This window comes from Megalobrama amblycephala, linkage group LG14, assembly GCF_018812025.1.
Source record: "Megalobrama amblycephala isolate DHTTF-2021 linkage group LG14, ASM1881202v1, whole genome shotgun sequence".
In the NCBI taxonomy this organism is placed as follows: Eukaryota; Metazoa; Chordata; class Actinopteri; order Cypriniformes; family Xenocyprididae; genus Megalobrama; species Megalobrama amblycephala.
Window position 1 is genome coordinate 11,729,348 of NC_063057.1, and position 13,574 is coordinate 11,742,921.

At 38.0% G+C, this 13,574-nt stretch overlaps 1 protein-coding gene across 2 annotated transcripts in view; it reads right to left on the bottom strand.

Moving 5' to 3' along the window:
• The window catches only part of hmga2 (high mobility group AT-hook 2), a 34,909-nt gene that overhangs the window by 5,176 nt on the left and 16,159 nt on the right, over positions 1 to 13,574 (bottom strand). Inside the window, exon 4 of one of the 2 annotated variants that reach the window (XM_048156068.1) lies at positions 3,053 to 3,085. In XM_048156068.1, the coding sequence (XP_048012025.1) occupies positions 3,053 to 3,085 (33 nt within the window). Of the gene's footprint in view, positions 1 to 3,051; positions 3,086 to 13,574 lie in introns of both variants that reach the window. The other variant, XM_048156071.1, reaches the window with a different exon arrangement.

Genomic DNA, 13,574 nt, shown 5'->3' on the forward strand with positions numbered 1-13,574 from the left:
ACTCTTATTTGCTCGAATGGAATATCAGATTTCTTTTGGCAGTTTGCTCTATTTCAGAACTGCAACAGTGATACGTTTTTCAGAATTCTACAATTCTTTTACATTGATTTGTTCTGAGCATTCCATTGTTTTAAATCGAAATTAAATGGCACTCTCATGCATAATTGCTTGCTCTTTCATTCCAAGAGCAATTACAGGCACAGATACAGCACTCGAAAAAACACTAAAACTTCAATGGATTAATGTTCCTGGAGGAAAAAAAAATAAAAATCAGTTGCCAGAATTACCATGCGCTTGGTTTAACCATCACCAACAAGGAGAAAAGATGGTTCAGCGATAGTAATTAAAAGCCCCTGTTTTAAGTTAATGGCAGATCGTTGGTTCCCTTTGAAGTTTAGGGAAATTGAACACACCATATTAACAAAAACAATACTAGTATTAGTATTATTAGGGATGTGCAAAACTACATAACATGGATTAGTCAGTAGCCAAATAACATGCATTTCTTTGGGGACTTTTAGAAATGATGAGTTAAAAAAAAAGCAGGGGTCTTAAAGGATTAGTTCACTTTCAAATGAAAATTACCCCAAGCTTTACTCACCCTCAAGCCATCCTAGATGTATATGACTTTCTTCTTCCTGATGGACACAATCGGAGATATATTAATAAATATCCTGACGCATCCAAGCTTTATAATGGCAGTGAACGGGTCCAACAGACAGTGCCTCCATCCACATCCATCCATCATAAACTTACTCCACACGGCTCCACACGGGGGGTTAATAAAGGTCTTCTAAAGCGAAGCGATGCGTTTGTGTAAAACTATTTAATAACAAGTTATGAAGTAAAATATCTAGCTTCCGCCAGACCACCTTTCGTATTCAACTTACGAAGAAAGTGTAAAACTCTTGCACTTCAAAAAGCTTATACTATGTCCGACGCCTTCCCTATCCAACTTATGGAAAAAGCTTAACTGACGTGACGCCGGTTCTGTTTTTTTTTCTTCGTGAGTTGAATACGGAATACGGTCTGGCAGAAGCTAGATATTTTACTTCATAACTTGTTAAATATGGATTTTTTTTTTTTTTTTTACACAAACACATCACTTCGCTTCAGAAGGCAATTATTAACCCCCCGGAGCCGTGTGGAGTACGTTTATGATGGATGGATGTGGATGGAGGCACTGTCTGTTGGACCCGTTCACTGCCATTGTAAAGTTCGGATGCGTCAGGATATTTATTAATATATCTGCGATTGTGTTCATCAAGAAGAAGAAAGTCATATACACCTAGGATGGCTTGAGGGCGAGCAAAGCTTGGGGTAATTTCCATTTTGAAGTGAACTAATCCTTTAAGACACATTTTTAAAAGTAACTAAAAGTTTAAACTTATAAAAGTGTCGTAAAATGGAATGTTCATGGTGTGAGATGCTTAAAAAACAGTGACACAATGGCCAAAAATGTCTGTTCGCAGAAATTATTTCATTGCATTTAATTAAACAAGATGGTGCTGGTAGTTTTGCCTTCCACTTCAGAGATACCATCTTGGACTACCTATAGATACCAGTGCAGTGTGCGTGAGCATGTATGGGTTGGACCTTCCAGTGTGGCGCAAAGCCATCAGGGTCTGTGCGTTCCCACATAGCATCAAATCAGGCCTCAGTTATGCATTCACACTGGAAACTGGTCCGCACCAGCGAACAAGAGGAGGTGAGCAGATTCCTGGTAAATGTGTGGAAGACTGTGTGGGGGAGTGAGGAATTATAGCTCAGGCCATTGTGTCTTTTCTTCTTGGGGTCAAGACAACATACAGCAAACATCACTATATCGAGTGATGGCATTTTGTCATCATTAGTGACATATGAGAACAGTAAATATATGAATCTTTAAAGCATTTTCACACTGAGTCTGAATTTTCAAGAAAATATATTTTTAACAGTGAATAGGTTTGATTGTTGTTTATGAATATTTTATACAGAGATGCCAATTAATTAAAAATGTAACTGAATTAATTACATGGTATGCTGATTAATTAATCAAATGATCACATATTTCAATAAAAAAAGTTTTATTTTCACATTTTTAATGCATGATTTTATCACAATTTTAATTTAATTACATTCAGCTCATGGTGTGAGATGCTTAAAAAAAAGAGTGACACAATGGCCAAAAACATTTGTTCTCAGAAAGGATTTCATTGCATTTAATTAAACAAGATGGTGCTGGTAGTTTTGTCTGTCTGAATATATATAGGCAGCAGACCGCTGCCTTTCTTTTCTTTCTGAGCACATTAAAGCAGCGCTGTGCACAGACAGAGACTTTAGAGTCGACTCCATTGTTAATTCGCTGAAGGAATTTTGACAAGAGAGGAAAAAAGGGGCAACTCTTCAAAACTAATCCTGTCTGCCAGATTGCATATCCATCTGTGAGGGGATGAAACCAAAGAAGACTGGGATTCCACACATAGCGCTATAGGATTTACATTAGCCTTAACCATGCAGGTCTCTCATCAAACCAGAATTATGCCCCCCTTTTACTCACTTGGGGTTTTTGAGGACTTTGTAAACCCAAATAGCAAATCCCCTTCCTCACACAATCATCCTCAATCTGTTTTTGCAAGCTGCCATCCCCTTCTAGCCAATTGGACTTTCAATAGACTTTCAAAAAGTCCATTGAAAGTCCAATAGGCGACCCTGGACCACAAAAACAGTCATAAGGGTCAATTTTTTTTTTTATTATATATATATATATATATATATATATATATATATATATATATATAATCTGAAAGCTGAATAAGCAAGCTTTCTATTGATGTATGGTTTGTTAGGATAGGACAATATGCCGAGATACAACTATTTGAAAATCTGGAATCTGAGGGTGCAAAAAAATAAAAATATTGAGAAAATCACCTTTAAAGTTGTCCAAATGAAGTCCTTAGCAACACATATCCACTCACAAAAATATATATATGTGTGTGTGTGTGTGTGTGTGTGTGTGTGTGTGTGTGTGTGTGTATTAATTACACATGGTGCAAGATTACATTTGACATACCTGAGCGGGCTTTTCCTGGACCACTTGCTGTGGCTGAAAGACAAAAAGAGAAACAATTATGACTATGAATGCAATAAATGACTGCCACAGTGAGAATACATTTCATTTGGATTTTGATTGATGCATCAGGAACATAAACATACTCATTTAAAAGACTTTTTAAAATGTATTTTTATGCATTTTTAAATTTATACAATCAGATCCCAACAAAACACTGATCACTAAACAGTATTAAGAATGAAAGGACATATGTGCACATATAGGGATGTACGCAGCAGTGCCTCCAAAGTGGCAAGAGTGCAGTATACAATGCCCAGATTGTGCCCTACTCGCATTACATCATAAACGCTAAGCACTGCCACCCCACAGGAAGTGCTTCTAAGACCGGAGCTTGACAGCTGAGGAGTCCTCCGCTGCTCTGAGAGCCAGGCAAAAATAAAACCCTGAGAGTCCAGTGTTTGGAACCAAAGCCAGCCACTGCCGATTACACACACACACACACACACACACACACACACACACACACACACACACACACACACACACACACACACACACCATTTGGGATTGTTGGGAGCAGCTGGTGTGTTTTGTGCCAGCTCTCCCTGGAATGATATCAGGCTGTAACACAGTAAATGTCAACACCGGATGGAAGCAGGCGAAGAATGCAGCTGGCGATAAAGGGAAATTGGGAAAATGATGCGCACATTCCAAAATGGGATGGACGGAACACAAATATACTTTGGAGATGGCAATAGCCATGAGGAGGAGGAGAATTCCAGCACCTTCCTGATTGCATCTATTTACAAACACATGAAATACAAGATGCCATGTGCACTTTATGGCTAACAGATGACCCTGGATGTCAAAACTGCACTGTATGTTACATCACTAATGATACTGTACATGCACAAAAGAACCTAATTTGTACCACTGTACCATGAACTCAAGCATATGAAACCAGAGCCCTATTGAAAGACCCTTTTCTTGTTGGTAATGAACTTGTTACCCCGCACACAGGCACCCAGAAACCCAGAAACCCAGACCCCTCTTGCCCTTCTACCCCTCAGCACAAAAAGAGAATCCACAGCCTTGTCTTTCACAAGACTGAGCTCTCTCTTTGAAGTCATTAGTAGCTGACACAACAAATCACTTCTGCAAACTCTGGTGAGATGAGGCCTAGAGGAGAGCTGAATGACCGCGGGACTCCTGTGACCCTCTTGTGCTATGCATGACATGCACTAAAAGAGTAAGAAGTATGTTCCTAAAAGACACGGTGAAGCTGAAGTCCTAGAGGAAACCCAACACCCATCTTCAGAAAGCCCTCCACAGCCCTCCGCCTTTTTTCTAAAATCAATACAAAGTGTCTGAAAAACTGCTCTCCATAACCTAATCTATGTGTCCTGTATTGGCTTGTCTATATTTATAAAATACAAATAAATGGTCATTTAAAATAACTTTTACTTTACTTATAAATGGATTTAATGTGGTAACATAAAAGGAAGGTACCACAAAATAAACATGAAATCATTATTTTATATATGTAGTTAGGACCAAATAAGGGGAGGGTATGACTCCATCGGATATAGGCTATCAGGTGACATGGAAAAAGCTCTCAGACACTATTTGTGTCCCAGCGGTAAATTTGGGGTAATCGTGTGGAGATGCATTTAGCCATCAGGTCCTGCATATCCAAATGTCTTAATTATAGATAACTTGTGGACAGCTTAAATAAACAGAAAATGAAAAGCATGAAAAAGGTATAATGAACTAATTACAAAAACTCTCATAAAATCAAGTAATTCGTCACTGTTCATGTATAAGGTGACATGTTTCTCTTCCGTCTCACAGCTCTGTACACTTTGTTACCATTGTTAATGGGATCTGGATTTAATGTAGGAAGTCATGCTCAGTGACCAAAGGGAAATTAACTGGTGTGAAAAGCTAATTTTCTTGTGAGAACATTGTCTTTTGTTGTGTATTGAGTTAAATGTTGTGAAAGGTGATGTGAAAATGTGATTAGTGACCACAGGACCTTTTTAAAAACATGAATTGCTTAGCGGTTTCAACAATTTAATACAAAAATATTTTTATATAATAAAATATATATTAAAAATATATTAAAATTATATTAGTATTTATATATTACATTTTGTATTTATTTATTTATTTATTAAATCTATAATAGCCACCTGTTTAAATTTAGAAGACTTAATTGCTTTTATTTGTGAACTATAAAAATGTTATATGTTAAAAAGTTGTATATATATGAAGACTTTAGATGCAAAAGCCTCTAAGTCCATTTTTCTTTAAAATTAGCATTTTTATCAGGCTCCTATGTATTGGTTTCTACCTAAGTACCGGTACATATATATATACTGTATATATATAAAAAATATATATATATATATAAATATATATATATCAACATTTGAAGTGGATCAAATATATATATATATATCTGTCAAAGACTGAAAAAAATAATTTGTTAATTCACATGAATAAACTTCATTTAACCACAAAGAGTTTTACATATATGTTTCAAATTAGATCCCATGTGCAAATATGAAGACTGTTAAAATGGAGGAATGCTGAACCATTTGCAGTTACATTTTAACAGCTATGCTTTTCAGTAGGTGAACTTCCAATGTAAAGGCTTGTGTATATAAGCGAACAGAAACTGCACTCTAAGAGGTTGTTAAGGCCATTAAATTTTTATGCCAACATGAGAACAGAGCAACTGCTCAAATATTATTTTAAGTTGCAAGTCACATTCAGCATGCAGCACAAAAATGTGAGGCTACATTGCAGTTGGTGTGATTGACTATGAACAGAAGTGTCCTACAGTAATTAAAGCCAAAGATGTAACCACATACCAAATATTATCAACCACTGCAAGAACCCATTCCAGTTGACCACACAAATCTTAATATTGTGGGACGACATGTCCCCTCAATGTCTTTAGTGTTTACGGCATTAATTAAAACCATTTATATGAATATACAGGATGATTTGCACACTCCACATTGCTGCTATCTCACATTTAAAGAAATGCACCTATATGAGAAGCTAAACACATCCTGAAGGAATCTCAAGCTTTTTCTCACCGAAGTGACAGATTAAAGAGTAATACGCCAGTTAGAGTGAGTTTCCAAGCTCTTAACACAGCAGTGCCAACTGGCCTCGGAGTTCATTGCTTGCCACAACCCGCCACATTGGAAACAAGTTCTACTGTGAATTATTTTCCAGCCTACAGTGTTACGCATGCCTTGAAACAAGGAAAACGGAGGAAAACGGAGACACCCACCACGCTCAGGAATGATAACACTGATGAACAGTATCTCCAAAATAAAAAACAATGGCAAAGAGGTAGAAAAGAATGTGGCATCCTTCATTTTTTTTTTCTGTAGCGAAGTGAATAACAGAGTTGTTCACACAAAAAAAATATTTTTCAAATATTTGTTTAAAAAAAAAAAAATCGTACAGGTTTGGAACGACATGAAAATGAGAAAATTAATGATTCGCTTTTCATTTTTGGCTGAACTATACCTTTAATGTTTCTTTAAATAGGTAGTACTACATCTTTCTTGAGGTACAATTCCTCCCTTTTTGGTACGAGACATTTCTTTTTTTTATTAAGGAGTTAAAATAATAAGATAAGCAACATCTTCGACATCCAATTAAATCCTGTCTGGACTGGCGGCCTCTTTTAAAGTTGTGCTAACCTTGACGACACAATCAGTCAATGTGTTCTCCAAAAATAATGAGCTTTTTCCAAGAGAAGGTTGTGTGGGTGTACCGTTATGGACCAGAAAAACCACGATTCCTTAACTTAGCATCTAAATCTTGAGGCTTTGTGGGAAAATGGCATGGCAAACTCTCTTCTTGTTAAGATTATTGTCATTAAATACTCAAGCAAATACTCGGATTTCAAATAATGTTTGAGCACATATCATGCATCAAAAGGTGATTCATATTGTTGTAGAAATGTTTTCTTGCTGCCATGGTCTCTGATCCTGCTTTGAATGGAGGGAGGATCTTGAAAAATTATTGATCGCTGGAAAGTATGTTTGGTAGACATGGTTTAAGAGATGCTTCATTCTTCAAGAATGCAAAGAGGTCTTTGGGCCAGTTACACAAAGACATTATGTAATGGTTGCAAGTCAGCCTCTGGCACAGGTACCTGGGGGCAAAAAGCTGGGAGCGTGCAGCTGCACGTCTCAGTAGCTCCAGAACAGAACGTGCCGGGGCAGAGCAAAGCCAAGCTAGTGGAAGACTCCTGCTCCTAGGACCTGGCATGTCTTACCAAAACCATTCCCTGCGCCAAGAGTCATTTACTAAAAGCTTTACACTGTGGGGAATCCCTCTCTGCTCTTACAAGAAACTGCACTGGAGATATTTATGTCTCTCTCTCTCTCATTCATTCCCCCTGGGATCTTTGAATCTTCGTCCTAACAACAAAAAATGGAGGACAATCCAAAATTGAAATCCCTTTCAATTTTATGTCTCATTATGAGGGAGAATTTCACATTGGGAAATATTACATTTTTACACAGAAAAAAAAAACAGGGTTTCAATTTAAAATTGATGCTGCACTACTTACTACACACCAAATCTGTCTATATTTATGCAAACTTTATCCCACAGGACTCCATTTGAGGAGTATAAGCTCTCTGAGCACATCTAAACCAGGTGGAAGTATGTACAGTAAAATAAGCACTATTTTAAGATATTTTGTCTCCTTTTACAATTACTAATGATTAGACCGAAAGGGAATCTGTGCCTGCAAAACTCTTTGGAAAACTTTGAGCAAAATTGAGCAGAATTTCCCCACTCCTTGCAAGTTAATTTATCATTTTTTTGGGCTAATTTGTACGAATTTTATTTTCTCAGTTCCACCTAACCAGAGTTGTTATAGTTAACTAAAATCGTTAACTAGATTGTTTTTCGTTAACTGAAATAAACTAAATATAAAGTATTAAAATTATTAAAACTAAACTAAAATAATAAAATAAATGCTAAATATAAATATTAAAAAAAATAAAATAAAATAAAAAAAACATCACAAAATTTAAACTAAAATGAAAACTTAATTTTTTCATACAAAATATAATAATTCCATATGTTTTTTCCTAATGTCAAAGTATCTGTTATTTGATCTGTTAAAGTTGCAAATTTTGGCCAAAAACTGTCCTTTCTGCATTTTACTGCATTTTCGGCTTCGAATATTCCTAGTGTAATGCTCTCAGCTAACACATTTTATTTTTTAAATACGCAGACTTTTTTTCCTCAAAATAAGCAGAGAAAGTCTGCAGGTTCCGTCTGAGCTTATGAACGTCCAAATGCATACTGTTACAGAGGCACTTTAACATGGTACAGCCCATGAGACCCTTTCCTGCCCATAAGCCGTATTCATTTTACCTGACTGCCTGGTAAAATAAAGAAGGAAAGTCTAGAAAAATGGAACGCAGCTCACGTTTGCTTTAAACTTATATGGCTAACATATGTTTTGCGTTTGTGAAAAAAAAAAGCCCTTACTTGAACATAGTCTCCTTAGGGCTGCTGACAAGAATTCCACAAAGACAGGAAACATAAAAAAACACTCTGCTTGATTTGATGAGGCAAACTTATCCAAGGACTCCCTCACTAGAGGCGGACCCCACAGACGAGCCACCCAGTAACTGCACCCCCTCCGCTCCCATGAATAAAGGCCACATGTTCTGTTAAACTGGAGGTGGAAGTGGGGAAAACAAGCCAGACATCTCCAGGGTACAGGGCCACAGCACTGGCTTTGTGATCTCCCTTGGAATGCCTCCACCGGTTCGGCCGAATCTGAAAGGATTCCAGGTTCGAAAGCCCCCTTGCCCACCCCACCTCTCACACATCCCTTTTCGGACTCCAAATCAAGCACCCTCCCCAACCAAGCAGTGCTATGAATGCCACCTATCAGAGCTGGGCTAAACCCTGCGATTAGGGGGAATTTGCCGAAGGGCCCTTTGTAGAAGAGAAAAATGTCTGCCAGAGCAAGGAATGTGGAAAATTCCTGGCAGGACAAGCAGCCTTTTGTTAGGAGGGGTTTTTTTTTTTTTTTTTGGAGGGGGGTGTTCTGGAGGGAAAGAAAAGCGCAGACAAATTGGATCTGGTCCGTTTGGGAGCCTCTGCTGTTTGAAGTGAAATCAGTTCCCAGAGTTTCTCAAAGGAAAGAGGAAGAGAAGGGAGTGGGGTGGTGGGGGTCAGCACAGAAATTCAGGTTTTTTACTTCAGTTTTTTTTTCCTGTTCTTGAGGCTCTGTGGGGTCTTTATTGGGAGCTGGGTCAATACCTCAGTCAGTCCAATCTGATGCTTAACATACTGTGAAATATATATTTATAGATCTCAATCTCTTTGCCAAAGTCTGTTTCTATTCTACTAAAATCAATCAATGATTAAAAAAAGATTGTCAACAAACTTGTCATTTATATGCATTAAACACATTGTATGTTCAAATGCCTGGAGAAAGACGTCAGTGAAAGAATGTATGAGCGCAACCGTCTGTGTGAACCACTTCCCTAGCATGTGGACATACCATGATTAAGGTCTTGTGTCACAGAGGTGTCACCATCAATAATGTATGTCACATACCTTACCCTGTTCATACAAACACAAAGGTTTCCTGTCTTCCTCACTCTCTCCCTCTCTTTTCCTTTATTCGTTCATATTACAGCACCACGCCAGCATTGATGCTGCCATTATGGATTGATTAGTTAAGTGCCGATTATAAGATCGATTGAAATTGATTGTATTGTGCTGTTCTCATCATAGTTGTTCGCAGTAGTTGTTTTTAAAATTGAATCCTGTTTCTTTATCTGTTTGTAAGTAAAGCTTTTATTGGAATACCATGCAAGAACTGCATATTAGCCAATCAGAAACCAGAGGTAATTATTTGCAAACCTCAACCAATGGCACGTTTTCAGACAACCTGCATTGGTTCTGGTCAATTTGAAATAAAGTGTGCGTTTTACAGTATGTTTCACAAACTTGTTCTGTATGATGGCTTCATAATAAATGTATCTATAGAAACCAATTACCGCCAGATAAGAAAAAAAAAAAAAACATATGTTTAGGTAACACATAATTATGACATAAAAAGTCAAAATTAATTCCAACAAACGAAATCAGAATTATAAGAAGAAATGTCAGAATTATAAGATAAAAAGTTATAATTTTGACACAAGTCAAAATGATAACATAAAAAGTAATTTATGAGATGAAAAGTAGACATTATGGTGTAAAAGTCACAACGAGAAAAAAAATAATTTTTAAAAAATTTTATAATTAAGACTTAGTATGCCATAATTATGATTTACAACTTTTTCTTATGTGGCAGAAATGTGCTTCCATAAAAATACTGATTAGGAGAAAATAGATATTTTCCAGGTAATTGTGACTATTTCTCACAATTGCAACATTGTCTCTCATAAGTGAAACTTTATATTTCACAATGTGACTATTTCTTAGCTAAAATTTAATTTCACAATTACATTTTTTTTTCTTCATTTTTTTAGATGGAAACAAGCATATAAGGTAAAATATGGCAATGTTTTAATCTACACAACATATTAATCTACAAATAAAACAACAGAAAACACTAGATTATTCAATCTCTCTAATATGGGGAAACCTATATAGACCCATACGAGGTATACCATGTTATTATAATTGTGTTTTTCCCCACTGCTTTCTCTTACACATTTCTGTCTCTCATTTCAATCTTTCGCCTCTCACATTCTCATCTCCGGAGCACCTATCGAGGCAGCTGTTATACTCGCTAGCTCAGAGCAAAATGATTAAAGCGCTTCCAGAAGCTGGAACAGGAAAGGGAGGGGGGGGGCAGCAAGAGATGAGGGAAAGAGGTCACAGGGGTCACTGGTGGAAATCCGTTGAGGTGGTCCCAGCAAACTCCTGCTGTGTGAGTAGAGCCCTGGACCAAACACACGCCCCTATTGGCAGGAATTCAGCTTCTCGGGCCCCAGATAGAGAGGGAGAGCAAGATAGAAAAAGAGACGAGAGGAGGGGAAAGGCTTCGGGGAATGCAGGGAATGAGGTAGAGATGTCCACTCTCTCTCACGCTGTATCTAACAAGTGAGACAGGAGCGGCTCCAAGCCGCAATGTAAACGAAGCTTTTGCAAGTGCATACTTCAAGACCCCAACTTCTGCACAGGGTTTCAATAATTGCTAATAAAATGTTTGCAGCTCATTACAAAAATCTACTCACCATCCAACTACGTCTAATTGGGAGAGTCCTGCCAAACGAAATCAAAACTATGAAAAGTAACTTTTCCGAACATGCTGTACAAACAAGAAGTTTGTTTTAACCCACAAGACCTTCTTACTATTTATGCTGGAAAACCATAAAATTGACAGAAAGGTGCTTCAACTCTTAAAGTCAATATGACACGACATTCACAACCCTGTTTACTTCTGTAATGTCACATATTTCTGAGGCCCTGTTTACACGTAGTATTAAGATGCATTTTGGTTGATCGGATCACAAGTAGACGAGGGACACACGTAACCATTTACACCAGGTGTTTTAACCAGGTTTCTTTTGTCCATTTACAACCACTTCTGTCCTGATTTCTTCGAGGGAAGGGTCTATGGATGGGTAAATGTGTGGGTTTTTTTTTCAGATGTTTCGATGTAATGGACGAAATAAATGTACATATGAACGCGCCGGGAGATGATGGAAAAACAAACGGAGAGCATCAGCTTTCGTTTCTGCTCTGATAGACCACGCCGAACATGGTGACTGCATGTTAGAAATCAGGAATGGAGAGAGAACATTGTGCTTGTTACGTTTTTCATCTTCAAATCAAACTTGGGTCTTCAGCCGACAAAGTTTAAATCCCGTCTGGCTAGCGCGCTTCCCATAATGTTTATGAATTAGGCCAGTAGGTGGAGAGTAGGTACTCTTTTGAGGCTGTTCGAATGCATTTCACAACATGAGCGTTTACACTATGAAAGCAATCCAGTCTAATGCGTTTTCTACTCCCTCTGGAAGTAGTTGAAAGTGGACAAGCTCAAAACATTTTACACCCCATTTATACCTGTATTTAGCGTTGTCCACTTGTGATCCGGTCGACCAAAACACATCTTAATACCAGGTGTAAACAGGGCCTGTGTGAAACAAAGCACCCCAACGAGTATTTCATCCATCATGAATAATGGGCATTACATATCAAAATGAATGAGAGCTGGTTGTCGACTGTGAAGGTGATAAAAATCAAAATGTCAGAAAATTGTACCCTGATTAGTACAACAGCTTGTCACTGAGGCAGTACCCTTAAAGGGACAATTCTTGCCTTAATCTACCCCTAGGTACACATTAGTACCTAATGGCTCATTTCCACAGAGCGGTATAGTACAGTACGATTCGGGATGGTAAACCCTGACCTGGCTTGTGTTTCCACCGCCAGCAGTACCCTTACTTGATAGGCGTGGTGTATGCCGAAAGGAAGCGATCAACGTCATTCTCACGCAAAGAGGAAAGTGACACAGTAAAAAACAATGGAGGACATACGGCAGATCTTGTTCTTGCTTCTCACCATGCAGCTGTTTTAAATATTCAAAAAATGGCGCCTCTTGTGTTGTCATTCCCCTTGTAGCACTGTCAACCAAATCAATGTTCTGCAGTGAGTCTAACTCCACCCTTTAGGTACCGGACTACTGTGCTAGGTACCCCAACGGAAGGGTCCCAAAAAAATCTGCATTTTGGTCCCATTCACAACTTCAGACAATCAAAACAGAAATAATTGCGTACCATACTGTACTGTACTAAACCGTACCGCTCAGTGGAAATGAGCCTTTAGGGCAGGGGTCTCCAAACTCGGTCCTGGAGGGCCACTGTCTTGCAGAGTTTAGCTCCAACTCCAATTAAACACACCTGAATCAGCTAATCAAGGTCTAATTAGGCATACTAGAAACTCCCAGGCAGGTGTGTTGAGGCAAGTTGGAGCTAAACTCTGCAGGACAGGGGCGATCCAGAACTGAGTTTGGAGAACCCTGCGCTAGAGAGTTCTAATATGTAAGGTACTACTCTTAAGGTACTACTATGAACCCTTTAAGGGTAAATAAGGAACAAAGATGTCCCTGTTGTATTCCCAAAGGTACAAGTTTTACACAAGTTTTTCTAATAGTAAAAAATCTGACCACATTTATTTGATTCTTACTAAAATAGCAATTATTGCACGGGCGGTAGCACTTTTTACAGTCCTGTTCCCCATGTACATACTATGTTCGTATTATTGTAATTGGAATAACTGGGTAATAACTAGGTGCTAACCCTGAAACTACCCCTAAACCTAACCTAAACCCATGTAGTTACCTTATATTACCAGTACATTCTTAGGCAAGTACACTGCAAATACACATAAATGCACCTACTGTAAAATAAAGTGCAACTGCAAGGGCTGTCATTCAATAATTACATTAACTATGACAGTAGTTACTTATGACAGTAGCCTGAAACAGTCTAAATAGATA